Source organism: Hylobates moloch, unplaced genomic scaffold, assembly GCF_009828535.3.
Source record: "Hylobates moloch isolate HMO894 unplaced genomic scaffold, HMol_V3 SCAFFOLD_10, whole genome shotgun sequence".
Classification (NCBI taxonomy): Eukaryota; Metazoa; Chordata; class Mammalia; order Primates; family Hylobatidae; genus Hylobates; species Hylobates moloch.
In genome coordinates, this window is record NW_026652285.1 from 105259651 (window position 1) to 105286731 (window position 27081).

The window sequence follows — 27081 nt, forward strand, 5'->3', positions numbered from 1 at the left end:
TGAATTATCAGTGGTTAGTGTTAAATCATCTCTCTAATAGGATAGCTTCATACTTTAAAATTTTTGAGTCAGTGAGCCATCTCCCTGCTTTCCGGTTTAAGATAGTTCTAACTTGATGAGGCATGCTGACAACTAAATTTCCCCCAAAGGTCAGCTTTCTGCTTTCTTCAGTTAACAAAGCGGTAGCCGCGATGGATTGAATACATTCAAGCCGTCCACAGGTTACTGGATCTAAAACTTTCGACAGGAAGGCCACAGGTTGCCAGTGACCCCCATCTTCTTGAGTAAGTACCCCTAAAGCTACCCCCTTGTTTACATTAATGAAAAGGTGAGATGGCTTTTCTAGGGAAGGCAGTGCTAGGACGGGGCAGTTATGAGCATATGTTTTAGTTCTTCAACCTGGTGGATTTCTTCAGAGGTCCACAGAAGAGGGTCAGGCTTTTCTTGGGCAAGCTTTAGGTATAAAGTTTTTGTTTTTAGGGCATATGAGTCAATCCGTAAGCGGCAATATCCAACCAATCCTAGGAATGTTATGAGTTCCTGCTTAGTTTTAGGTAAAGGTAAGAAGGACACGATCCCTTCAACACGTTCAGTCCCTATCCTTCGTTTGCCCTTACTTATCAAGTGTCCTAGGTATTTAACTTCTGGCTGTACGAATTGAAGCTTTCCCTTTGAAACCCCGTAACCCTTTTCCTTGCAAATGGTTAAGGAGGTGGATGGAGAGCTATCTGTTCTGTAGCTTCATCATATACCAGCGGGTCATCCACGTATTGGAGCAGGCATGTGTCTTGGGGTAGAAATTTGTTCTAGAACTTGTTCTAGAATCTGACCGAAGAGGTTAGAGGAGTCTGTGAAGTCTTCGGGGAGAACTGTCCGTCGATACCATTGCTGCCGTCCAGAATGGGGATCTTCCCATTCGAAAGCAAAAATGTCTCAGCTGTCCTCAGCCAAGGGGCATGCCCAAAAAGCATCCTTTAAATATATTACTGTAAACCACTGATGGTCGTATGGAATTTTGCTGAGGAGGGTGTAAGGATTAGGGACAACAGGGCGAGTAGTCTGGAATATCTGGTTGATGGCCCAGAGGTCTTGCACTAGTCGGTATGACCCATCTGACTTTCTTACAGGCAGTATTGAGATAAGGGGACACACAGGGTTCAAGGAGCCCGTCTCTAATGAGACTCTCAATGATAGGTTTTAGGCCTATTCTGCCTTCTAAGGGGATGGGATATTGCTTCCTTCTTACTATTTCCCCCCGGGGTTTTTAACTTTATATGTATGGCGGGGTGGGGCAGGACTTGGAGTCTTCCCCGATTCCCTTCCCTTGACCAGACATCGAGATGAACGTATTTTTCTTCGTGGTGATAAGTAGGTTTAATGAGGTGAGGAATCCTTCTGGGTTAACATGTAAATACCTAACTTTAAGTCTCTTCCTAGCAGGTTAGTTCCCGCTTCAGGGATTAGCAGAAATTTAACGTGGGCTGATCAATTTTTATATTTGACCTCTGTGTCTTCTAAGATTTTTGCTCTAAATCCTTCTCCCCTTACCCCTGAAACAAAAAGCTCTTCTGAGGAGCAGCTGATGCTCGATGGAAGGGAAGAAACAGAAGAGCGAGCAGCACCCTTCTGCAGAAGTAAACTTAGCAAATTTACTTCTCGCTCTTCTGGCCACTGCAAGAGCATACCGAACAAAGGAGGGAAGGTTTCTGTGTCTTGTCCCACTGGCTGGAGTTGGACCACACAATCTAAGCTGATCTCGATTGGCTATTTCTTTTTTTTTTGAGACGGAGTCTCGCTCTGTCCCCCAGGCTGGAGTGCAGTGGCGCGATCTCGGCTCACTGCAAGCTCCGCCTCCCGGGTTCACGCCATTCTCCTGCCTCAGCCTCTCCGAGTAGCTGGGACTACAGGCGCCCGCCACCACGCCTGGCTAATTTTTTGTATTTTTAGTAGAGACGGGGTTTCACCGTGGTCTCGATCTCCTGACCTCGTGATCCGCCCGCCTCGGCCTCCCAAAGTGCTGGGATTACAAGCGTGAGCCACCGCGCCCGGCCTTCGATAGGCTATTTCAAATAGAACAGGGATGTGAGTTACAGTGGCGGGACAAGCGGTTTTGGCGGGAAGGACAGTTACAGAGCGGGTAACTAAGGGCAAGGAGACACAAAGAACAAGGAAGTTAGACTTTGAAGATGGAGAACAAAGAACAAGGGAGTTGAACAAGCTGAACTTTTGAAGAGGAACTCACTATATCTAATATCCGGGACACCGAGAGAGGGACAGAGTCACTGGAGGGCGGCCGAAGGGGCGAGTCTACCCGGTTGTGTGGTTTCCTTGGCAACGGAGAGTGTGGCCGACTCTGGGTGGCCAATGGGCAGGGCTTTGGTATTTGTAATTGCCAGGAACGGCCTTTTTTCCCCCAGGGAACAGTGGGGAAAGGACTATGGGGGAGACCCCTAGGGGCTTTTTCTTTCTTTCTTTTTCTTTTTTGAGATGGAGTCTGGCTCTGTCGCCCAGGCTGGAGTGCAGTGGCAAGATCTTGGCTCACTGTAACCTCCGCCTCCTGGGTTCAAGCAGTTCTCCTGCCTCAGCCTCCTGAGTAGCTGGGATTATAGACACCTGCCACCATGCCCGGCTAATTTTTGTTGTTTTTTTTTTTTTAGTAGAGTCGGGATTTCGCCATGTTGGCCAGGCTGGTCTCAAACTCCTGACCTCAGGTGATCCGCCCGGCTCGGCCTCCCAGAGTGCTGGGATTATAGGTGTGAGCCACTGCGCCCAGCTCCTAGGGGCTTTTTTTCATTCCATCCCCAAATGTGAGCCACAGCCTTGGCACTGGTGCCAGGAATGCAACTCTGCAGCCCCACAGGGTGTGTTGCGCTGCCGTATCCTCATTACCTGGGGTAGAAAACTGAGGCACGGGGAGATGAAGCTCTGTTGACTTACCTGAGAGGGACAGACTGTTACGTGGTTAGGATTAGAGGGAGTGATGGTTGACATCTTATTCTGTGCCACATACGGCTCTAGGTGCCTTACTTACAGTCCATCCTCTTTAGAACCCTACCAGGTAGGAACTGTCAGTGTCTGTATTTTACGAGGGAAGGAACTTGTTCAAGGTCACACAGCAAGTGGGGCAGCTGGAGGATGCTCTGTGTAAGTTCTTTACATGTACCAGAACTTGAAGTGTCTCTGGAGTTTTCCCTGATCGCCCTAACTAAAGTGGCCACTGGCAATTATCTGCCTCCTCATCCTGTTAATTCCAATCTGAAAATGTTTTAAAATGTTTATTCTGACAAAGGCTTATAAATATAAAACATTTAAGAAAAAAGGAAAAAAAAATTACTGTCTCTTGGCCTCTTGGCCCTAAGACTATCAACTCCATGAGAGTGGGGACTTCTTTTGTTCACTTCCGTATTTCTTTATTTTTATTTTTTTATTTTTTGAGACAGAGTTTCATTCTGTCACCAAGGCTGGAGTGCAGTGGAGCAATCATGGCTCACTGCAGCCTCAACCTCCTAGGCTTGGGTGATCTTCTCACCTCACCCTGCCAGGTAGCTGGGACTATAGGCATGCACCACCACGCCCAGCTAGTTTTTGGTATTTTTTGTAGAAATGAGGTCTCCCTAAGTTGCCCAGGATGGTCTCGAACTCCTGGACTCAAGCGATCCACCCGCCTTGGCTTCCCAAAGGGCTGGAATACATGCATATGAATCTGCCGGGATCTTGCTAAATGAACCACCACGCCTGGCCCAGTTCTCTGTTCCTAACATCCATAACACTGCCTAGTTCTGTAAATACTTGTCAAATGCATGATTGAGTCTTTACAGCAATCTAGTGAGTTAGATGCCATTTTTTTCACATTTTTCAGATAAAGACACAAGAAAGTTTAGGTCAGACATCTATATGGTACAAGGGGATTTGAACTCATGCTTTGCTCTAGAGTCTGAACTTTTACCTCCTGCTTCCTCATCCTTTACGAATATGGAAAAGCCCTGAATTCATTAAGCACAGGCTGCCAGTAGAGCCCCAGTTAATCACGTTTTCCTGTTTTATATTATTCACTTGATTTATGGCTTTGACAGACTCCCTACTCTCGCTAACCTCAGGGATTATCTGTACCCAGCTACAGCGTGAGCACTTTGGGAAGGGACCTTCCTTACCCGTTCACTCTTCTCATGTTTCGTGAGCACCTCCCCTGTGCCAGGCCTACGTTTGGGTTCATTCCCACCCCATCAGGACTCAGAGGTGTGTGTTTCATGAGGAGGAGATTCCTGAGGACCGAGTCTTCTTCATTCTCTCCTGAGATAGTTCCTGATCGCTTCCTAAGGGCCAGACCCTGTCCCGGGTGTTGGGAGCCAGCTCACCAGCACGTAGGTGACCTTGTCCCAGTTCACGTTGGTGCTTTCATATGCACACATCCAATGCTCGTTGTGACCCAGCATCGGGCAAGTATTCATTCATATGTAAGTGGCACATATTGAATGTCTACCATGAGTTAGGCACCAGGAGCTGTGCTTTATACATATTTAATCATAAGAATCGTATGACATAGATGGTATTCTTGGGGTTTTTAAGGAGAGGGACCCAAAAGGGTGTTGGTATTCAGTTTCATGTGCTTGGAAAGATAGAGGTAACAGCAAGTCAGAGCCCAAATGGTTGTTACTAATTGATTTAATCTCATTTGGACCTGGAAACATTTGCATATGAGACTGCATACCAAGACCCTTTATGGTGGGTAGTTGTTAGAGTAGGTAACCCTAGACAGGCCACTCCACCCTACACCAAGCCTGAGTTACCTCCAAGATTGTGGGCGGCAAGCCACCCAGGTGCCGAGGCAAGAGACCAAGGGCATGAGCTGTTCTAGTATAATAAAATATATAAAACAACGAGTTATACTACATCTAGATCATAGACATGATTATATATGAATATCATTAATCATTAGTTTGCAGCAATTACTCTTTATTCCAATATTATAATAATCCTCACTCTATAATCATAACCTAAGAAAAACCAGGCCATTCAGAGATAGGAGCTGAGGGGACATGGTGAGAACCAGAAGACAAGAGTGCGAGCCTTCTGTTATGCCCGGACAGGGCCACCAGAGGGCTCCTTGGTCTAGCGCTAACGCCAGTGTCTGGGAAGACACCTGTTGCCAAGGGGACCGTGGTCTAGCGGTAGCATCAGTGTCAAGGAAAAACACCTGCTACTTAGCAGACCGGGAAAGGGGGTCTCCCTTTCCCTGGGGGAGTTTAGAGAAGACTCTACTCCTCCACCTCTTGTGGAGGGCCTGACAGGCCTGCCCGCAGTTATCCAGAGGCCTAACCGTCTCCCTATGATGCTGTGCTTCAGTGGTCACGCTCCTAGTCCACTTTCATGTTCTATCCTGTACACCTGGCTCTGCCTTTTAGATAGCAGTAGCAAAATTAGTGAAAGTACTAAGTCTCTGATATGCAGAAATAATGGCATAAGCTGTCTCTCTCTCTCTCTCTCTCTCCCTCTCACTCTGCCTCAGCTGCCAGGCAGGGAAGGGCCCCCTGTCCAGTGGACACGTGACCCATGTGACCTTACCTATCATTGGAGATGACTCACGCTCTTTACCCTGCCCCTTTTGCTTTGTATCCAATAAATAACAGCGCAGCCAGACATTTGGGGCCACTTCCGGTCTCCACGTCTTGGTGGTAGTGGTCCCCCGGGCCCAGTTGTCTTTTCTTTTATCACTTCGTCTTGTGTCTTTATTTCTACAATCTCTTGTCTCCATACAAGGGGAGAAAAACCCACTGACCCTGTGGGGCTGGTCCCTACAAAGATGAGAGTGATAGTATCTCCCCTCAAGTGTTGCCAGAAGGACCAACTAATGCCCCACGCTGAGCAGGCACTTGATGGATGATGGCATTTACTTGGAAGGAGACGATTCTCATTTTTTCCACCAGATAAAAACTAAGATACATGGGTTTAAAAAATGGGCCTTTTGGGAAGTAAGAGGCCAGAATGAAACGTGAGCCTCCTGGCCTTTCCTGGATCACCGTCAGGCTTCTATTGAGAGAGGAGCAGCTCCCTACTGGCTGCTTGGCTTGTCACTGCTTTGCTCTGTCTCCTTTGGCCTTGCCACAGATCTACGCGGACCCCACCAAGAGGCTGGAGCTGTACTTCCGGCCCAAGGACCCATACTGCCACCCAGTGTGCGCCAACCGCTTCAGTACCAGCAGCCTGCTGCTCCGCATCAGGAAGAGAACGAGGCGGCAGAAAGGGGTGATGGGCACTGAGGCCCACTCCGAGGTCACATTTGACATGGAGATCCTTGGCATCATCTCCACCATTTACAAATTTCAGGGTAACTGAAATCTACTCTTGCAATGTCTGGTTATTTCAGGGCGGGCCATCCCAGCTGCCTGCAGGAGCTGTGTGGGTCATCTGCACCAGTGGAGGGGGCCAGGATATGCCCAGGGGCTGTGGGGACACAGCAGGGCACAGGCCCCATCCAGGAGGCAGCCTTTCTTCCCTCCAGCCAACAGTTCCCCAGAGACTGCGGGTTCATTGCTGCCCAATCTTCAGCCTTCTTAAGCTAGAAATCTCCTAATTTTTAATGAAACCATTGTGTGGGACCAAATAAAACTGGTCAGTAGACCTCCAGTCTTTCCCACACCACAGTGTTTTGAACCTTCTCTTGTCTCGGCTGCTGTTGGTCTTGCCCTCCTAGCTCCTGAAGCTCCTTGGGACCTCCTCCTCCTCTGAACTCCCAGCAGGTTGAACGTCCCTCATGGAGCCCTCAATCAGATTTGCCACCTACCAGGAACCCCAATGAGGAGGCAATAAGGCAAGGGAGGGAGACAGATAAGAAAGACAGACTCTGGCATTGTGCCTGCCTGAGCCCTACCAGTTTCTTTGGGAGGTGGCTTGGCTTCCCTGAGCCTCAGTGTCCTTGTCTGTGCAATGCAGGCTACAGAGCCTGCGTTCCTTAGGCCCTCGTGAAGATTCCGGGAGGCAATGCCTGTGAATGGGCCAGCCTCTGGCCCACAGGAGGTGCCTGGCATATTACTAACAAGCCTTAGAGTTGGCTGAGTTACAGCTGCAGTTCTAGGCAGAATCTGAAGAGTATAAAGATTGAGAAGGGCAAAGAGGACTAGAAAGAAAAGAGGGGAAGAAGAAAGTGAAATGAAGGAGAAGCAGGACCTGGGGTCCTATGGGTTGGGCATTTTTAATGGCAGTCATTCTGGTGGGTCATGGCATTCGCCAAAGAGGCCTGTTCTTTCTGGGACAAAGTTTCCCAAGTGATTCATAAAACATAACACCTCGTATTTGTCATCGAATTGAACCAGCACCGTGCTGCTCAGTGTGTGTCTCTGGACTGGCAGCATCAGCCTCACCTGGGAGCTTGGTAGAAATGCACCATGTCAGAACCTGCATTTAGCAAGATCCCGGCAGATTCATATGCATGTTACTAGGTTGGTGCAAAGGTAATTGCAGTTATTATAGTTCAAAGTAACATCTAAGAAGCACTCACCTGGACTCCATCCTCACCTATCACGTAGCTCCCCACCTCCCCAAAATAATTTATATGTAAGTGATTTAGACTGCATCGAGCCAACTTTGCAGAAGCATTTGGGAAGGGTGTGTTTTCCTGCCACCCTCACCCTACAGCCTCCACCACATGGCCCACTCAGCACCTCCCGAAGCAGATGTGGGTGTCGGTGTGTGGCAGCTGCCCATTCCTGGACTCAATGTCTGCCATCTGCCCACCTCTCTTTCTAGGGATGTCTGACTTCCAGTACTTGGCCGTGCATACGGAAGCAGGCGGCAAGCAGACGTCAATGTATGACAAGGTGCTCATGCTCCGGCCCGAGAAGGAGGCCTTTTTCCACCAGGAGCTGCCGCTCTACATCCCCCCGCCCATCTTCTCCCGGCTGGACGCCCCGGTGGACTACTTCTACCGACCAGAGACCCAGCACCGGTAAGGCCCCCCTCCATGCAGCCTCGGTTCTCCATCCTGAAAAAATGGGATGGGCCGGGCATGGAGGCTCACCCACTGGGCGTGGTGGTGCACACCTGTAATTCCAGCTACTCGGGAGGCTGAGGTTGGAGAATCGCTTGAACCCAGGAGGCGGAGGTTGCAGTGAGCCAAGATCACGCCACTGCACTCCAGCCCGGGTGACAAGAGTGAGACTGTCTCCAAAAACAAAAAAAGGAAAATGGGATGATAGTAGTACCTACCCAACAGAGGTATTGGGATTGAATTTAAAAAGCGCATGCAGTTCTCAGCACAGAGCTGAGTACAGAACAGGGCCTTAGTAAGTGGTGGCCTGTGTGATCGCCAGGTTGGCCTCACTCCTGTGGACAGTGCAAAGAACATGACTGTGGGACATGGGGGTTCCTGCTGAGAAATGTCCTTTGGCTTAATCCCCTGGTCATTGCTGACCAGCCAGCCTCTGGACCTTGCTGTCACTAGTAATGACACCACCTAAGCAAGCCGCCTGGGAACGTCCCACTCTCTGACCCCAGCTCTTTCCTTCCTCCTTTGCTCCCCATGGCCTCACCGTCCCTGTCCCTGGCAGAGATTTCACAGCCTCTTTATCATCTGTCCCTCCTCTCTTTGCCACACTCACCTGCCAAGCCTCGGCCCCACTTCACCCCAGCTGTTTACCCTTTCCTGGTCTGCCCTGTGCGGCTGGAGGTCGCTTCAGAGAACCCCCGACCGTGCCCATCGCCCACTGCCATCCTTCTCAAGGCATCTGTGACTCTACACAGCTCTCGCCTGCTCTGCACTTGGTTATGGACTGTGTCCCCTCCGGAACATGGTGCCTCTCCTCAGGACAGGTGCTCACTCTCTCTCATCAGTAGTGGGTTTCTCCTACACTGAGAGCTTTGAAGAGCCACATGGACGTGACTCATAGTGCACCCACCGCCACCCCCTGCCACCCACCACACCTCCTGTGTGCACAGCCTGCCCAAGCCCACATGCAATTCAGATGAAATGAATTCTGTAACTCAGAGGTTCTCGACATAATAGAGACCTCAGCGGCTGTTGGAAAGGCAGGCCTGGGCATTGTCAAATGTAGTCAGATTGTCAAATGCCATACATTGATGTAAAAGAATAGGATTTCCTTTATATAAAATCCAAGATTGAATACTGTGAAAACAAAATGAAGAAAACAAGTTTGAAAATACCCAACTGGGGATGAATGACATTGACCAGCCACACTGCCAGTTACTCCACGTCCCTGTGCAGCAGCGCTGTGAGTACATCTCACCCCAGCCTGGGAGCAATTCCCCAGGGTTCCTGACACCCCCCCCCCCCCCATCGTACACATGAGAAAGCCGAGACGTGGGGTCAGCGCCAGGTCTCGCCGGCAGCACCGCCCCGGTCTCCCACTCTGCAGGCTTTGCTCGTGGCCCAGTGCCACGGTGTCCTGATTTTTGTATGCTCTACTTTCTAAAATTACACACAAAAAGACAACATGGAAAAAAACTTTGCATCGTAATGGATGCTCCCCAGAGGCAGCGACTTGGCCTGCTTCAGTCTCTGTCATAGCCCCGGTGCCCAGAACAGAGCCCGGCCTGTGAGAGGTACTCAGCAAGTGTCCATGGGCCGCACACAGATTTAGGGGAGCAAGATTACTGCAAACAGATGAGCAAAATGAAAGGGCCTTTTTTTTTGAAAGGCGGAGTCTTGCTCTGTCCACCCAGGCTGGAGTGCAGTGGTGCGATCTTGGCTCGCTGCAACCTCTGCTTCCTGGGTTAAAGCAATTCTCCTGCCTCAGCCTCCTGAGTGGCTGGGACTACAGGTGCCCACCACTACGCCCAGCTTATTTTTGTAGTTTTAGTAGAAGTGAGGTTTCACCATATTGGCCAGGCTGATCTTGAACTCCTGGCCTCCAGTGATCCGCCCACCTCAGCCTCCCAAAGTACTGAGATTACAGGCGTGAGCCACAGCGCCCAGCCTGAAAAGGACTTTGAAAACTGGGCCAGAGGTGATGGTGTTTGTTGAATAATTGTTCCATAGCATGTTTTAAGCTTCCAAAAATGCAGCCCTTAAGAGAATGGGCTTGGGCTTGGTGTAGTGGCTGCAATTCTAGTGATTTGAGAGGCCAAAGCGGGAGGATCACTTGAGGCCAAAAGTTTGAGACCAGACGGGGCAATATAGCAAGACTGTCTCTACAAAAAAACTAAAAAAGTTAGCTGGGCATGGTGGCATGCACCTGTATAGCCCTAGCTACTCGGGAGGCTGAGGTGGAAAGATTGGTTGAGCCCAGGACTTTGAGGCTGCAGTGAATATGATCACACCACTGCACTCCAGCCTGGGTGACAGAGCAAAACCTTGTCTCAATAAACAAAACAAAAAACAAACAGAAAAAAGAGTGGACTCTGTGGACTGATGGGACCCATGCCCAGGTGCCTCCCTTGCTCTATGAGAAAGGCAGGTGCAAGACCAGATTCTGTGGAATAGAAGTAAATGGTGGTGTGATAACAGTACCTAGAAAAGTCTGGAAGATTTGGGGCTCAGAGCAGTTTTCTTTGAAGGGGTGGGAGGGCTTTCTCATTCCTCATTACGTATTTCCTTTATGTCCTGACTGAGCACCTGTGGTGGCCCAGGGCACTCCCTGGAGCCTGGTGCCCACGGACAACACAGCAGCTGGGGCGCAGTGCAGGGGCGGGGAGCTGGACGGAGCCTGAGTACCTGGCTGGGAGCCTTAAAGGAAATCATGGGGAGTGGGCTGCACTGGTGGAAGGCAGTGGGCCAGGGCTACAGGTAGCAGCGAGGGCCCTCAGAGGAGCTGACATCTGGAGCTGAGACAGCCAGCCAGGTGAAGATCCAGGGAGAACTTTCCAGACCAGGGGATTGGCGCGTGCAAAGGAAGGCTGGGGAGGCTGCTGTGCCCCGGAGCAGGTGAGCCAGGGAATCGGGGTGGGGATTGAAGACCAGTGCCTAGGCTTCATCCTCAGGAGAGAGTGTGTTATTCTCTGCCTCCAGAAAAGCATTGCAGAAAGGTTCAAACACACCTCAGAGTGGAGAGAATCGAATTGTCTAGTAGCCCCCACGTGCCCATCAGGAGCATCCAGTGAGCAACATTCTGCTCCTCTCCACCCCCAGTGGCACAGTGCTGCCTTCAGAAACAAGCAGTGCGGATCTCCGACAGGGAAGACTCATGTTTCAGACAGACCTGCAATACCAGTCTCCTACCCAACAGAATTGATAGCACTCCCCAACATCACCCACAACCAGTCCTTGTTCACTTTTTCCCGATTGTCCCAAAAGCCACTCAGGAGCCAAACAAGGGCCACACATGTTGCTTTTGGTTGCTGTCCCCTAGTCTGTAACATCCCCTACCACCACCACCCCCTACTTTTTTCTGATTGTAAGAATAAATTGTACCTGTTAGAAAAAAAAAAAAAAAAAATTGTGGAAATGTATTAACTAAAAAGAATCAAGTCACTTTGCCTCCCTGCAGAAAACTTTTGCACATAGAATGATACCATTTTCTGTAAGTATATTGTATTCACTATAAGAGTTTGAAGCAGGAGGTGACATGATCCTTTTTTTTTTTTTTTTTTTTGGAGACGGAATTTCCCTCTTGTCGCCCACGCTGGAATGCAGTGGCATGATCTCGGCTCACTGCAACCTCTGCCTCCCGGGTTCAAGTGATTCTCCTGCCTCAGCCTCCCGAGTAGCTGGGATTACAGGTGCGCACCACCATGCCCAGCTAACTTTTGTATTTTTAGTAGAGACAGGGTTTCACCATGTTGACCAGGCTGGTCTCAAACTCCTGACCTCAGATGATCCGCCTGCCTCAGCCTCCCAAAGTGCTGGGATTACAGGCATAAGCCACCGCACCCAGCCTATTTTTTAAAGTTACTTATTGGCCAGGCATAGTGGCTCATGCCTGTAATTCCAGCACTTTGAGAGGCTGAGGTGTGGGAGGATTGCTTGAGCCCAGAAGTTTGAGAACAGCCTGAGCAACATAGTGAGACCCTGTGTCTACAAAAAATTTTTTAAAATTACCCGAGTGTGGTGGCACGTGTGCCTGTGGTCCCAGCTACTTGGGAAGTTGAGATGGGAGGATGGCCTGAGCCTGGGAGGTCAATGCTGCAGTGAGCTATCATTGTGCCACTGCACTCCAGCCTGGGTGACAGAGTGGGACCGTGTTTTAAAAAAAAAAAAGTGGTTTTTTGGTTTGTTTTTTCTTCACCACAAGCAGCATACTCTTGTCAGAAACAAAAATACATAAAAGAAAACAGGCTGGGCACGGTGGCTCACACCTGTAATCCCAGCACTTTGGGAGGCCGAGGCAGGTGGATCACCTGAGGTCAGATCAAGACCATCCTGGCTAACAATGAAACCCCATCTCTACTAAAAATACAAAAAAATTAGCCAGGCGTGGTGGTGGGTGCCTGTAGTCCCAGCTACTCGGGAGGCTGAGGCAGGAGAATGGCGTGAACCCGGGAGGCGGAGCTTGCAGTGAGCCGAGATCGCGCCACTGCACTCCAGCCTGGGCGACAGAGCGAGACTCCATCTCAAAAAATAATAATACAAAAAATTAGCTGGGCGTGGTGGTGCATGCCTGTAATCCCAGCTACTTGGGGGGGCTGAGGCAGGAGAATCTCTTGAACCCGGGAGGTGGAGGTTGAGGTGAGCTGAGATCGTGCCATTGCACTCCAGCCTGGGCAACAAGAGTGAAACTCCATCTCAAAAAAAAGAAAACAGCACTTGTCAAGCACTGCCGCCCCTGGCACTAGATGGCAGCAGCATCTGAGTCCCTGCTCTGCCCTGCGGGCCAGTGGGAAGCTGTTTCAAGCCCCTGGGGTAAAATGAGGGAGGAGGGCCAGCTGCCCTCGGCCCCCAAGGCCCCTCTCCCTCCACATGTGGTTTATCAGTTTCCAGCACCTGGAAAGAACCTGCATTTTCTCCCAGGGCTGCTGTCGATTCTCCTACCCTGCTGACATTGCTGGGTGCATGAGGACTGGCAGGGAGGAAACCTAGCCACTGCCTCCTTGGCCCCTTCCTGGGGAGATTGAGCTTCCCACAAACCAGGTGGGCAAGCAGAGGCTGCTGGGTGGCCTGACAGGGTCCTCCTAACTGGAGGATGGTGGGTCCCTCCTGTTCCTCAGGGACTCTCCAAGGTGGTCCTGTTGACTTTGCCATCAGCACCCTTCGACCCCTGCCAGCAGTTCCCCACCTACTTAGAATCATGGTGACACAGACCACAGCCTGAGGTCGCCATGGGGAGCAGGCTGGGGGTGCAGCCTCTCCCTACAGGGTTGGGCACAGGCGGGCTGCTCTTGCAGGTGGCCACCCAGTTTTCCTTGGGGCCATCTTTGAAAACGGGATAGTGCTGACCTGTCCTGTGCGGTTTCTAACGCAGGCACTTTAAAAAGAAGGCCCAGACTTGATCCCGTCTTTCTAGTTTTGTTTCACAATGTGAAAATACTGTTATTCTTTGTAAGTGTGCAGATGGTATGTACTCATGTAGAAAACTAAGGTAAAATGGAAACAAATTTTAAAAGGTAATAATCACCCGAATTAATTGGATGATGTCCGGGACCTACTTTAAAATGTACTTCAAAATAGTGGGTTGGGTGGAGGTTCAAATGAAATGCAGTTAACCACGTGGTGATCACTGTTGAAGCTGGTAACAGGCTCGTGGGGGTTCTTTACACTGGCCTGCCTTCTTTTGTGTAAGTTTGGTGTCCAACCTTAAAGACGTAACCACTACAAATATTTTGAGAAATACCTACCTAAGGGTGTTCTGTGCCAACACACAGAAATATTCTAGAATCTTTGCTTTGTATGTGTGAGTATATGTTTTAAGACTTTATTTTTTTAGAGCAATTTTAGAATCACAGCAAAATAAGAGGGCACAGCGATTTCTCATATGCCCCCTAGCCGCCCCCACACACAGCCTCCCCCATTATCAACATCTCAGTAGAGTGGGGGCACTTGTTAACAGTGGATGAACCTATGCTGACACATCGTCACCCAGTGTCCATAGTTGACATCGGGGTTCCCCCTTGGTGTTGGGCATTCTATGTGTTTGGACAAATGGAACCCTTGGCTTTAACGCCTGTGTTTCATGACAATGCCATTTGGTGAGGTTCTTTGTTCATTCACCTACATGTGGTTGAGATGCTTGTGAGCCAGAGTCATGCTCTGTTGGGTGGCAGGACAAGTGTGTGATGGGACCTTTGCAGCCAGGCTCCTCGATGGGAGTCCCACCTCCTTCCCAGGAGCTCTGTCTCTGGGCAAGTTTCCCAGTCCCTATGGTTTCAGCTGCTTCATTAGAAAATGGTCCCTTCTCTGTAGGATTAGTTTGAGCGTTAAATAAGTGACTCGCATGTAAGCAGATGTGAGTGAGTGCAGCTCTTGTCCCTGTTTTGACAGCAGATTGCGTTCTCTCATGCAGCTGTGCTGGGTGATTCACCATTGCCAGCTGCTGGACATTAGACTCTGTCCAGTTTTTCACTGGCTGGACAGTGCTGCACCTCACTCAGTGCACTTTTGGGGCCACCAGCCCCATGACAGGTGCCCTTTCCTGCACTCCAGCCTCGAGGACCTTTTGGCCTTTCCCCAGTTTGAGAGCCGCAGGCCCCAGGGTTTCTCTGAGTTGTCATAGGCAGTTGTGGCCGCGTCTCGTCCTCTGTGAATAGAGGTTCCTTTAGCAGCCAACTCTGGGGTCCTTTCCCAGCACAGATGTCCAGAGAGAGGCACACGGTGGCTGTGGGCCTTGCCGGGCTCCTGGGCTCCCTGCCTGGTCTGGCCCAGCGGGTGCCTGGGATGGCCTTAGTGCCCCTGTTCTCACCTGTACTCTCTGTCCCCAGGGAAGGCTACAACAATCCCCCCATCTCAGGCGAGAATCTGATTGGCCTGAGCAGGGCCCGGCGCCCCCACAATGCCATCTTTGTCAACTTTGAGGATGAGGAGGTGCCCAAGCAGCCGCTGGAGGCTGCAGCCCAGACGTGGAGGAGAGTCTGCACTAACCCAGTGGACCGGAAGGTGGAGGAGGAGCTGAGGAAGGCAAGTCCTGCGCTGCGCCCGGCCCCGGTGGCTCCAGCCTCTCTGTTGGCTTCCCATGTTTACCCAGCTGCTCCCTGTTCCTAGCTGTGGGGTTGGCTGCACTGACCTTTACCCATTCCTTAGTGCATGGGAACTTCTCACCTTCAGATGCCATGTCTAAAGGCTGTGTGGGTATAAGTTCTACATTCCTGAGGTTGAAAATGCTTCTTAGAGTTCTTAAGAAAAATATGCGTGCATTGTTCAAATGTGACCTAAACATGGAGCTCTGGGATCCGCTGAGCTCTTATTCATCCCTTCACTCATTGCAGCAAACCCAGTGGGGCACCTAGTGTGCCAGGCCCAGCACTTTCTTACCATTAGAACTGGAACTGTGCTGCCAGGCAGCCCGCCTTCCCTGGGCTTGTGGGTGCCGTGGAGTCCTGCGTCCCCACTGGCGTGAGCATCAGGTTCACACTGAGGCCACTGCCACCTGGAGCCCGGCTCTTCCCTTACGCAGTGTGCCTGTGGGAGACCACGTGGATTTCTTGTTGATTTCCAGCAGTCACTGGGGCACACTGTCAGTGGCTCCTTATTGCCCACCCGGCACAGCCCACATTCCTGACCTGAATCGGCTTGTGAGGCCCGCTGCCCCAGCCCCCTGGCCCTCTACACTCTGGCCACACTGACCTTTGCAGTCCTCCCCAGGCCAGGCTGTCCCCTTCAGCCCTGACGATGTCCCACCTCAGGCACCTGTTCTGTAGACTGGAGCAGCATGGGGACCCTGGGACTCTAGCACGTGCCCCCTGAGCCCTGCTCCCCACCGCGCTGTGGGCTATATGAGGACAGCGACCATGTCTCTTGTTGTTTGAGAGACCCAGCCCCACAACTGCACTTGGCACAGGCTGGGCGTGCAGCCCAGGCTTCTGAGGGAAGGGATGAATTAGTGAGGGCAGCAGGTCCTAGGGGCACGCCCTGTGTGTCCAGCCCCTGTCCTCTACCAGCTCCTCTCTGGAGGGGCCACTGGGGCCCAGACCGTGTTGGGAGTTCAGGGCAGAAGGGTGGAAGCTGCTGATGCTCATCGCACCCTCTGCCCTTGGCCTCCCCAGCTGTTTGACATCCGTCCCATCTGGTCCCGGAATGCTGTCAAGGCCAACATCAGCGTCCACCCAGACAAGCTCAAGGTCTTGCTTCCCTTCATAGCCTATTACATGGTAAGTGTCAGCTGCCCACCCACCTGCCTTGGTTCCCACCCATATGGTCCCTGGTCCCTGCTGTGATGTCTTAGAGCCATAGTAAGAGCAGCCAACCCCCTATCCTGGCTCCCTGTCCTTCCTGCCCCACCCCTATCCTGGCCCATTCTTCCTACCCACCCCTGGCCTGGCCCTCATCCTTCCTGCCCTACCCCCAACCTAGCACCTCCCCCGTCCTGGCACCCCCATCCTTCCTTTCCCCCTGTCCTGGCCCCCCGATCCTAGCATCCCTAAGACAGCTTATTAAAGCCAGCTAGAAAAGTTTCAGCTCCCTGAGTCCAGGGCGCCCTCCACAGCCTGTTGGGCTGCAGAACCCAGCCCCTGACCACAGCGGCCCCATGTCGTCCTCTACCTGTGTTGAGCGGGGTTCAGTGGGAGGCAGTTCCACCTTTGATCCACAAGCATGTAAAGATGGATGTCATTACTGAGGTTCCCAAAGGTGCTAGTGGGAAAGGGATCCTCCCCGCTGCCAGGCCTCACAAAGCATTAGGGGAGGCCAGCGTAAGACATGACCGTGAGGGTCTGCAACAGGCAGTAGGATACAAGAAAGACTCATTTCTTCTGCCTTGTTGGACTTCCGGCTCAGGAGAGCCACCTGTGCTGCTTGGTGTTGGCATTTTATTTATTTTATTTTATTTTATTTATTTTGAGATGAAGCCTCACTCTGTCTCCCAGGCTGGAGTGCAGTGGTGTGATCTCTGCTCACTGCAACCTCTGCCTCTGGGATTCAAGTGATTCTCCTGCCTCAGCCTCCTAAGTAGCTGGGAGTACAGGCGCACGCCACCATGCCCAGCTAATTTTCTTTTTTTGCATTTTTAGTAGAGATGGGGTTTCACCATGTTGGTCAGGCTGGTCTCGAACTCCTAACCTCAAGTGATCCGCCTGCCTCGGCCTCCCAAAGTGCTGGGATTATAGGCGAGAGCCACTGCGCCTGGCTGGCATTGGCTTTTTAGACGTAAGCCATTCAAAACTCCGTCTGGGGACAGAAGAAGTCTCATTGATTAGGCCAGTAGTAACACTGGACAGTTAATATGTGCCAGGAACCATGGTAAAGGCTCCACGGGCGCTATCTCATTTAATCCTCTGAAAAACCACAGGAGGCCAGGCACGATGGCTCACGCCTAGAATCCCGGTACTTTGGGAGGCTTAAGCGGGAGAATCGCTTGCATCCAGGAGTTGGAGACCAGCCTGCGCAACATAATGAGACCCCATCTCTACAAAAAAATTAAAAATTAGCTGGGTGAGGTGGCTCATGCCTGTAGTCCCAGCTACTTGGGAGGCTGAGGTAGGAGGATCGCTTGAGCCCAGGAGGTTGAGGCCGCAGTGAACCGTGATTGTGCCACTGCACTCAGCCTGGGCAACAGAGTGAGACCCTCTCTCAAAAAAACAAAAACAAAAACCCACAGGAAAGGGTGCTCCTGTTGCCTCCATCTGACAGGAAGACCAAGGTTTGGAAAGGCCACGTGCCCTCACCAAGGTGACAGGACCTGCACATGGCAGAGCAGGGCTCGGCATCCAGAGCCCTGTCCCCAGCTCCTGAGCTCCCCAGCTCTTCTGCTGCCTCGGCGTAGGCTCTGCCCTGTCCAGGGACCTGGGTCTTCACCTCACCTCACATTTCCCCCCCTTTTCTGTCCCAGATAACAGGCCCCTGGCGCAGCCTGTGGATTCGATTTGGGTATGACCCCCGAAAAAACCCAGATGCCAAGATTTATCAAGTCCTCGATTTCCGAATCCGTTGTGGAATGAAACATGGTAAAAACTCCTGAAAGCTTTGCCTCCTGCCTTTCTCTCTCTCAGCTTCTAGCATTCTCTTTTGTGTAGTAAGAATCTTTTCATTTGGAAAGAATAAAAAAACCTTTTGCCCCCGTTGCTGAGACTCTTTTGAATGCAGAATGGCATGGAAACGAAAGCCCTAGTTCTGTGCTGGCCCCACCGCTGACTGCCCGTTTCTGAACCACAGTCCCTCATTAAGTGACTCCACGTGCCCTATGATCCTGTGATGCAGGCCAGGCACTTGTGAGAGCATCAGTGCCCACCCTGCCTGGGAAGTGCTGAGATGTGTTGGTGACCACAGTGGCATGCTTGGCAGCCTGGGGTTGCCCTCTCAGGAGCTGGCCCCATGGACCCAAGTCCCATCCCCCGTGTGAAGCCAGCGTTGTGTGCCGACGGGCCCTGTGCTCGCCCACCTGACATGCCTGCCCTCGCCTGCAGGTTATGCCCCCAGCGACTTGCCAGTCAAAGCAAAGCGCAGCACCTACAACTACAGCCTCCCCATCACCGTCAAGAAGACACGTAAGCGTGCCAGGCGCCTTTTGTGGGTCATGAGTGATTTGCCAAGGAAGGCGGGGCACCTGGACCCAGATGGGGAGGTGGTTCCTGGGGGTCACTCCAGGGCTGTGCCCATCATTCCTCCCCTGGGAGAGGGTGGGCTGGCAGGAGGGCAGGGCATGGTGGTTGGGAGAGACACCTCCTCCCCACCCTGCACATGCCAAGCACTGCTGTTGTCCCCACGCAGCCAGCCAGCTTGTCACTATGCATGACCTGAAGCAGGGCCTGGGCCCATCAGGGACAAGTGGTGCTCGGAAACCAGCTTCCAGCAAGTACAAGCTCAAGGTGGGCGCCCCTGAGCCCCAGGGGGGAGTGGCTCCCAGGGGAGGCCGGGAATGGAGGGGAGGACTTCCCTCTTGGGGCTGGGCACCCTGTGGGTGACACCTGGGAGGCTGTGATTAAGGCAGCTCTGCCCACTGGGGCCTCGGCACCTTGCCTACTTTTAGGTCAGCCTTCAGACACTGAGGGTGAGAACTCGGGTGCAAACCCCCGGGGCTGTGTGTGTTGGGGACATCTGGCGAAGAGGTGGTGACAAGCCTCCGACAGGGAAGCCTGGCACCAGCAGCTGCATGTGGCTGTCCTTCTCAAGCCCTTTGGGAGCCTGGGCCCCCACTGAGCCACGTGACCACTCCTGGAATGATCAGAATTGGGCACACACAGGAGGACAGAGCCAGAGCAGGCCACGTGGGCCGCAGCTGTGGCAGGAGCCTCACCAGCTCACGTTTCCGTCAGTGCAGTTGCCCGGCGGGGGTTGGCAGTTTCCAGAGCTGTTCCCACATTCAGGCTCCCGCAAGCCGCTCCACAGTCCTGGGGGCGGCCGAGAAGGGGGCATCCCGCACGGTGGAATCACCTGCCAAGGGAGTAGGTGGCAGAGATGAGTGCAGCAGAGACAGGTGATGCGAGGGACTCGCTGTGCCCCAGTGTCCGGGGCTCCTGCCTACTTCCTAGGTTTTTCAGACCTTTGCTGTCTTCCCAGTGAGGGACGATCATGCCACAGTCTGTGCGGCCTTCCTTCTCGAGGCCTCTCCTAGGAGGCCATTATCCTTACCTCTAGAACTACACGGCTGGGTACGGAAAGGAGAGAGTAAATACTCACTAAGCCTTGCTTTCCCCAGAAAAGATGTCAGGGCAGCCCATAGGGGGACATAGGGTGACAAATTAGCACCAGTGGGTGAGGGATAAGGTCAGAGGGCAGGAGGGCACAGAGAGCAGAGCCCGGCACAAGGCTAGTGCCGGCCCCATGCCATGGCCTGCTGCGCAGGTGGGCTTACCGTTGCCAGTGGCCCTGGGAGGGCCTGCGTGCTCCTCTGCCTCTCCCAGAGCCTCCTGGGGAGTTGGACCTTGTTTTTTCCCCAACTCCTCCCTGGCCTTCCAGCCTGTCTGCCCAACCTGGTCCTGGTGACCAGCCAGCTCCCTGGAGAGACCCCATGGGAGCCTACATGGAGTCTCCAACATGGGCAGCCCCAGGGCCCTGGCTAACCTTCCCTGTCTCTCTCCCCCTTTTTCACCAGGACTCTGTCTACATCTTCCGGGAAGGGGCCCTGCCACCCTATCGGCAGATGTTCTACCAGTTATGCGACTTGAATGTGGAAGAGTACGTATGGGAGGGGCCCTGAGACACTGAGGGGGGCCCGTGGGACCCGGGGACCAAAGTGGTCTCTGCCACTCTCCCACTTCACGTCGGCCTTCATCTCCGGCAAGAGCACTCGCCTGTCTGGGAGTTTGGTGCTGCCGAGAGCCCTGGCATGATGGTGGCCCTCGTAGAGGCGGTGCCCTGTAGAAAGCCATGGCTCCAAGCTGTGCAGAGACAGTTCTTACTGTTACATCCTTGCTCCTCTTCCACTGTCCACATAAAGGCCCCATGAGGTGGTTCTCAATCCCAGGACCTGCCAGATCCCAGAAACCTTTTATCGACTTGTTCTCAGTGATGTTTAAAGAATTGCAGGGAAAGGGCACTCACTGGGATGGGAGGAGATGGGAACCCATCAAATACATCTGAAATCTGCTGAAAGCCATGGTTCACCAGAAGCACGTGCAGTGGTGACACGGCGAGCTTCCCGTGTGTGAGGGGGGTCCAGGGAGCACACAGGTTTAGGGCCCCAGCTGGGAGCACACAGCTTGTGTTTCCGGTTCCTCTCTGTAGACTTCGCTCACGGGGCTGCCATTCTCAGTACAGCTCTGCCTCCGGCAAAAACCGACACTGGCATGGCTTAGCAGAGACCCACCCCGGGACTTTATGTCCCAACCCTCTCCCCACCCCCAGGTTGCAGAAGATCATTCACCGCAATGACGGGGCAGAGAATTGCTGCACAGAACGGGATGGGTGGTGCCTCCCCAAGACCAGCGACGAGCTCAGGGACACCATGTCCCTCATGATCCGGCAGACCATCCGCTCCAAGAGGCCTGGTAAGAGCCGCCTGGGGTAAGGGGGATCCAGGATGCCTGGGGATCTCCTTTGAGACAGAGGTGTCCCTAAGGGGACCCATTCCTGGGAAATGGCACCAAGGTGGCATCATCTTGCCCCTGGCCCTGCTGGGAGGGGGACATTGTGAGCCAGAGCCCAGCCCAGGTGCTGGCATCACCCCAGCTGCCCAGAGGCTGCCTCAGCCGAGGCCCTGAGCCCTGCGGTCTGGGGCAGGAGACAAGCCCAGAGGGGCCGGGCGCAGCAGCCTGGCACTGCCATCAGGGCCTCCACCTGACGCCCTCACACCAGCCCACGTCTTTCAGCTGTGCATGCACAGGCTCTGCCTCTGTCTTCTTCCTGTTCTGTGTGGCCCAGCCCCTTCCTGGAACCAGGCAGCCCTGGCAGGAGTGAGGGCCAGCTGCAGGGAAAGTGAAGGGGGCAACACCTGCCAGACTGTGGGTTTGACGAGGCTGGGGGGAGTCATAAGAGGCCCGCTCTCTCAGGGAACTCCTCCCAGGCTTGGGGAGGAGGCATCCTGAACCCAGCCACGCCCCACAGATCTGACCGAAGCAGGGTTTCTTGGTCTTGCTTGGAACCCAGATTCAGCCCCCTTTGGGAATCTAATCAAGGGTGTGGACCCTTTCCCAGAGAAAATGGCGTGTTCACTCTCGAGGGTCCATGGGCCCTTGAAGCTGCTCATGGCTCCCCTGCTGCAGGATTCCCCTGGCTGCCTGTCAAACTACAGCTTCCCTGGGGGCCTCCACCCCATACTTACCCACCAGCTTCTTCAGAGCTCGAGCTCGGACCCTTATAGTAGTAAACAGGCTCCCCAGAGCCTGGTGGCCTTTCTGGGGCCACCCGGCAACCTGCATGGGACACCCATGGCCTTGTCTCCTCCGGCCCCAGCTCTCTTTTCCAGCTCAGCCAAGGCTGACGGCGGGAAAGAGCAGCTGACGTACGATTCTGGGGAAGACGAGGAGGAGGATGAGGAGGAGGAAGAGGAGGAGGAGGACTTCAAGCCATCCGACGGCAGTGAAAACGAGATGGAGACAGAGATTCTGGACTATGTGTGACAGGGCCCAAGGCTGGGCCTTCCTGACCCGGCCAGACTAGTGTCTGGCCTAATGGGGGAGCCAGGGCTCCCCATTGCCACCCACAGTGCCCGGAATGGCCCTAGGAGGCCCTCCGAGGAGAGCTGGAGTCCCATCAAAGGGTGCAGCTGACCCTAGCACTGGCTGTGACATGCTGCTTGGTGCTGCCTCTGGTCCTGAGGGCTTAGGGACATCCCCAAAGGGTATGCCCTGGCACTACTACCCATGCACCAGCCCAGCATCCAGCCAGTGAGTGGGCACCCAGTGCCTCTCAGGATGAGACCAGTAAATGCCGGAGGTGGAGCTGGGCAGCTGCAGAGCCCCAGGCCACAGGCCAGTCTCGCTTGGCTCTCATGACTGTGGTGGTGGAGATAGTGTGCGGAGCCTGGCCCATGGTCTCAGGTGGCAAGAAGTGCCTTTAGCTCTGGATCCTAACCGTTTGGCACAGCTTTGGCCACAGCCAGCCCCCTCTGGAATTGTCCTTATTAAACCAGTTTCCCGAGAAGTCTTGGTTTCTCAGTGTGAATGTTGGAGCTGCAGGGGGAGTCTTCTTGTTGCCTTGGGGCTTGGGCCCCCTTTGTCCCTTCATATATTCCTTCATTCATTCCTTCATTCATTCAGTGACATGCAGGCAGTGCTGGCCTGTGCCCCTCACATGTGGTCGGGTTGGGTGAGGGCAGCTAGGAGGACTCCAGGCCTGGTGTCAGTTCTTCTCTAAATGAATACCTTCTTGACAAAGTCATGGGAAATGGGCCCTGCTGTCCCATGGCTGCCCAGTGTGAAACTGGTGGGTCCTGAGCCCACCGAGCCTGCCTGCCTGGCCCTGCTCCCCATGTTGCCCTTGGCTGAGGCACCTCTTATGTCTCCCCAAGTCGGCAGCAGCACTCCCAACCCGTGTGCGTGCCGAGTATTTGTTGAAGAAACAAAGTCATTTGTCCTAGAGGATGGCCCCGTTCTGGATTGGCTGGTTGCTTCTATGTAGTGCTGAATCTGTTCCTCTCTCCCCTGTATTTCCTGGGAACAGGTGGAGGCTCAGCCAGCTTCAGGTTCAAGGTGTCTTCCCAGGCTGCGTCGGTCTGCATGCACGGGATGTCTGCTGGGCCCCTTTGTTGACACTAGGATTGACCAGCAGGTTTAGGTTTCATCAGCCTGATGCGTTGCTCTTTTATCTAAAAGGTTTTTGGGTTTCTGTGGTTTTTTGTTTCATTTATGGGTCTTTTTTTTTTTTTTTTTTGAGATGGTCTTGCTCTGTCGCCCAGGTTGGAGTGCAGTGATGCAATCAGGGCTCACTGCAGCCTCAACCTCCTGGGCTTGGGTGATCCTTCCACCTCAGCCTCCTGAGTAGCTGGAACTACAGGTTATGTACCGCCATGCCCAGATAATTTTTTAACTTTTTGTAGAGATGAGGTCTCACTAATGTCCAGGCTGGGCTCAAGGGATCCTCCCGCCTCAGCCTTCCGAAGTACTGGGATTACAGGTGTGAGCCACTGCGTCCAGCCTATTTAATGGCTTTTGAACAGCTGTTGATAATTGCCTGGACCTACTACTTCCTTAAGGGTGTAAAATGGTGATTTTTTGAATTCTATCATTCCCTCTGCATTTAGTAGCTGGAATCCTATAAAGGAATCTTCCTCATCGTCTATTTGATTACCCTGAAATACTATTTTCACAGAAAAGAAGGGAAAATGCCTGTTTTCACCTCTAACAGTTTTCAGAACAATGAGTTAGTGCCCTGGCAAGGGCCAGTGACGGCAGGAGGGGGTGGAGAGTGTTTTCCTGGGCTGCCTGGTGAACTCAGGTCTGTCAATGGCAGGCTTGCTTTTTCATGCCCAGCTTGTCTTCTTTGCCTAGAGGCGTCTCAGGTTGACCTCTGTAGTCCTTTGACACAAGCCTTGGGTCTTGGGCACCTTCCTTACTTGCAGCTACCAGTATGCTGCAGGCTCCAGCCCCTCCCTGGCATTTCCTGTTGTGGACCCGGCCCAACCATCTCCCCAGGGCGCACTCGGTGTGAATACGGTGTTTAGAGACCCCAATCTGGTCACCAGGCGTGGTGCTTGCTCCTGGGATTTCTTTACTGCTAGGGCTTTGGAAAAGACAGAGCCAGGAAATAAGGGTTTTTTTTGTTTTGTTTTGTTTTTGCCAATTAAAAATAAAGTATGAGGCTGGGCATGGTGGCTCATGCCTGTAATCCCAGAACTTTGGGAAGCTGAGGCGGGCAGATCCCTTGAGCTCAGGCATTTGAGACCAGCCTGGCCAACATGGTGAAACCCCGTCTCTACTAAAAATACAAAAATCGGCTAGGTGTGATGGCGCACGCCTGTAATCCCAGCTACTTCAGAGGCTAAAGCAGGAGGATCTCTTGAACCCAGGAGTTGAAGACTGCAGTGAGCTATGATTGTGTCACTGCACTCTAGCCTGGGTGACAGTCAGACCCTGTCTCCAAAAAAAAAAACAAAAACCTCTGTGATAATGACATGTCAATGTGGATTCATCAAGTGTTAACAGCTGTACCCCCTGGTGGGGGATGTTGATAATGGGGGAGACTGGGGTGGGGTTAAGACATACAGGAAATCTCTGTAACCTTCCTCTAATTTTGCTGTGAACCTAAAGCTGCTCTAAAAATGTACATAAATATAAACTGGGGCCTTCTTTTCCCTCTGCCCTGGCCCAGCCCTCTCCCCCACCTCCTTCCTCTCCCTGCTGCCTCCCCTCTGCCCTCCCCTTTCCTCCTTAGCCACTGTAAATAACACTGCAGCAAAGGCCTGAGGCAAATGCCTTTGCTTTGGGGCGCCCCAGCCGCCTGCAGGCCCCTTATTTCCTGTGGCCAAGCTCCTCCTCCCACCCTCCAGTCCTTTCCACAGCCTCCCTCGCCCACTAGGCCTCCTGAATTGCTGGGCACCGGCTGTGGTCGACAGACAGAGGGACAGACGTGGCTCTGCAGGTCCACTCGGTCCCTGGCACTGGCCCCAGGGGTGGCAGAACGGGGGTGTGGTTGGTGTGGGAAGCACAGGCTCCATGTCTCCTGGGGGGCTGTTGGGTGGGAAGGCTCTGGCTGCCTTCGCCCTGTCCCCATCACTGCAGAGGGCTGTGCAGTGGCTGGAGCTGCCACTGAGTGTCTCGGTGAGGGTGACCTCACACTGGCTGAGCTTCTTAAAGGCTCCATCTGAAGACTTTGTTCATGGTGTTCTTTCACTTCTCAGAGCCTATCCTGGCTCTGGGAGTAACAGGTGTTCACAGAGATTATGAGTAGCCTCCTCCTCCTCCTCCACAACCTCATATGACCTCCCTTTCCTCCCGCTGGCCTCTTTCCCTCCCCTTCTGTCACTCTGCCTGGGCATGCCCCAGGGCCTTGGCTGGGCCCTTTCTTTCCTCAGGGAAACCCACATGGTTGGGCTAGATGCCTCCATACCCCCCCACCCACACCCCCTGAGCCTCTAGTCCTGCCTCCCAGGACACATCAGGCTGGATGGCGACATCTCCCCACCCTTGAATGAGACTGCTTTGTGCTGCTCTGGGATTTGCACCCAGCTTGGGCTGCCTGCTCCACGGGCCCCAGGAAAAGCTCGTACAGATAAGGTCAGCCACATGGGTGGGGGGCCTGCAGCATGCTGCCCTCGCTGTCCCAGAAGTCATGTGCTCGGTCCCCTCTAAAACCCCTCTGGGGACCTAGGGGACAAGCAGGGCATGGAGACATGGAGACAAAGTGTGCCCTTTTCTCTGACAGTGACACCAAGCCCTGTGAACAAACCAGAAGGCAGGGCACTGTGCACCCTGCCGGGCCCCACCATCCCCCTTACCACCCGCCACCTTGGCCACCTGCCTCTTCTCCCAGGTAAGCGGTAACCTGCACAGGTGCGCTGTGGGTTTTGGGAAAACTGGATCTCCTTGCACCTGAGGGGGTAGAGGGGAGGGAGTGCCTGAGAGCTCATGAACAAGCACGTGGCCTTGGATCCGGCTCCATAAATACCCGAGGCCCAGGGGGAAGGCCACCCAGAGGCTGACGCACACCATGGGGCGCCTGCAACTGGTTGTCTTGGGCCTCACCTGCTGCTGGGCAGTGGCGAGTGCCGCGAAGGTAAGAGCCCAGCAGAGGGGCAGGTCCTGCTGCTCTCCCACTCAATCAGGAAGTTTCTCAGCCTGGAAACTTCAGGCCAGGCTGAGAAAGAGCCCAGCACAGCCCCGCAGCAGATCCTGGGCACTCAACGCTCATTTCTGTGGGGACAGGTGCCAGGTAGAACGCAGGATACCCAATTCCATTTGAATTTCAGATAAACTGCCAAGAACTGCTGTGTAAGTATGTCCCATACAATATTTGAAACAAATTTATATGGGCTGGGTGCGGTGGCTCACACCTGTAATCCCAGCACTTTGGGAGGCCCAGGTGGGTGGATCACTTGAGGTCAGGAGTTGGAGACCAGCCTGGCCAACATGGTGAAACCCTATCTCTACTAAAAATACAAATATTAATCGGGCGTGGCGGTGGGTGCCTGTAATCCCAGCTACTCAGGAGGCTGAGGCAGGAGAACCGCTTGAACCTGGGAGGTGGAGGTTGCGGTGAGCTGAGATCACGCCACTGCACTCCAGCCTGGGTGACAGAGCGAGACTCTGTCTCAAAAAATATAAAAGAAAAAGAAAAAAATGAAACATACTAAAAAACAATTCACTGTTTACCTGAAATTCAAATGTAATTGGGCTTCTTGAATTTGCATTTGCTAAGCCTGGTGATCCCATCTACCAACCTCTCTGATGGCGACCTTGTTCCCATTTTACAGAAGGGGAAACGGGCCCAGGGGCAGGGAGTGTGGAGAGCAGGCAGACAGGGTGGAGAGAGGCAGGCAGGCAGTTTGCCCAGCATCGCATAGCTGCTACCTCCTATTCCTGTGCAGAAACTTGAAAGCCGGGCTATTCCACACCCGGGTCCGTGTCCCTCCAGAAAGAGCCGGCAGGCAGGAGCTCTCTCGAGGCATCCATAAATTCCACCCTCTCTGCCTGTGAAGGAGAAGCCACAGCAACCCCAAGCCCCACAGGAAG

General features: G+C 53.2%; 3 protein-coding genes across 3 annotated transcripts in view; 2 read left to right on the forward strand and 1 right to left on the reverse strand.

Moving 5' to 3' along the window:
- GTF3C5 (general transcription factor IIIC subunit 5) overlaps nucleotides 1-22555 on the forward strand; it is a 28073-nt gene extending 5518 nt beyond the window's left edge. Inside the window, exons 2-11 of the mRNA XM_032165509.2 lie at nucleotides 6106-6325; nucleotides 7744-7942; nucleotides 14803-14998; nucleotides 16084-16188; nucleotides 17865-17979; nucleotides 18439-18519; nucleotides 18743-18840; nucleotides 20067-20149; nucleotides 20819-20961; nucleotides 21866-22555. Coding sequence (XP_032021400.1) covers nucleotides 6106-6325; nucleotides 7744-7942; nucleotides 14803-14998; nucleotides 16084-16188; nucleotides 17865-17979; nucleotides 18439-18519; nucleotides 18743-18840; nucleotides 20067-20149; nucleotides 20819-20961; nucleotides 21866-22032 — 1407 coding nt within the window. The 3' untranslated portion in view covers nucleotides 22033-22555. The remainder of the gene's footprint in view (nucleotides 1-6105; nucleotides 6326-7743; nucleotides 7943-14802; nucleotides 14999-16083; nucleotides 16189-17864; nucleotides 17980-18438; nucleotides 18520-18742; nucleotides 18841-20066; nucleotides 20150-20818; nucleotides 20962-21865) is intronic.
- A 469-nt stretch (nucleotides 22556-23024) lies between these two features.
- On the reverse strand, nucleotides 23025-25388 carry LOC116475808 (uncharacterized). The gene is given in 4 exon segments (XM_058445926.1): nucleotides 23025-23165; nucleotides 24801-24944; nucleotides 24946-25067; nucleotides 25070-25388. Coding segments are annotated over 4 exon segments (726 nt in total).
- Nucleotides 25389-25892: 504 nt separating this feature from the next.
- The window catches only part of CEL (carboxyl ester lipase), a 25356-nt gene continuing 24167 nt past the window's right edge, over nucleotides 25893-27081 (forward strand). Inside the window, exon 1 of the mRNA XM_032165511.2 lies at nucleotides 25893-26125. Within this exon, the coding sequence (XP_032021402.2) occupies nucleotides 26060-26125 (66 nt within the window). The 5' untranslated portion in view covers nucleotides 25893-26059. The remainder of the gene's footprint in view (nucleotides 26126-27081) is intronic.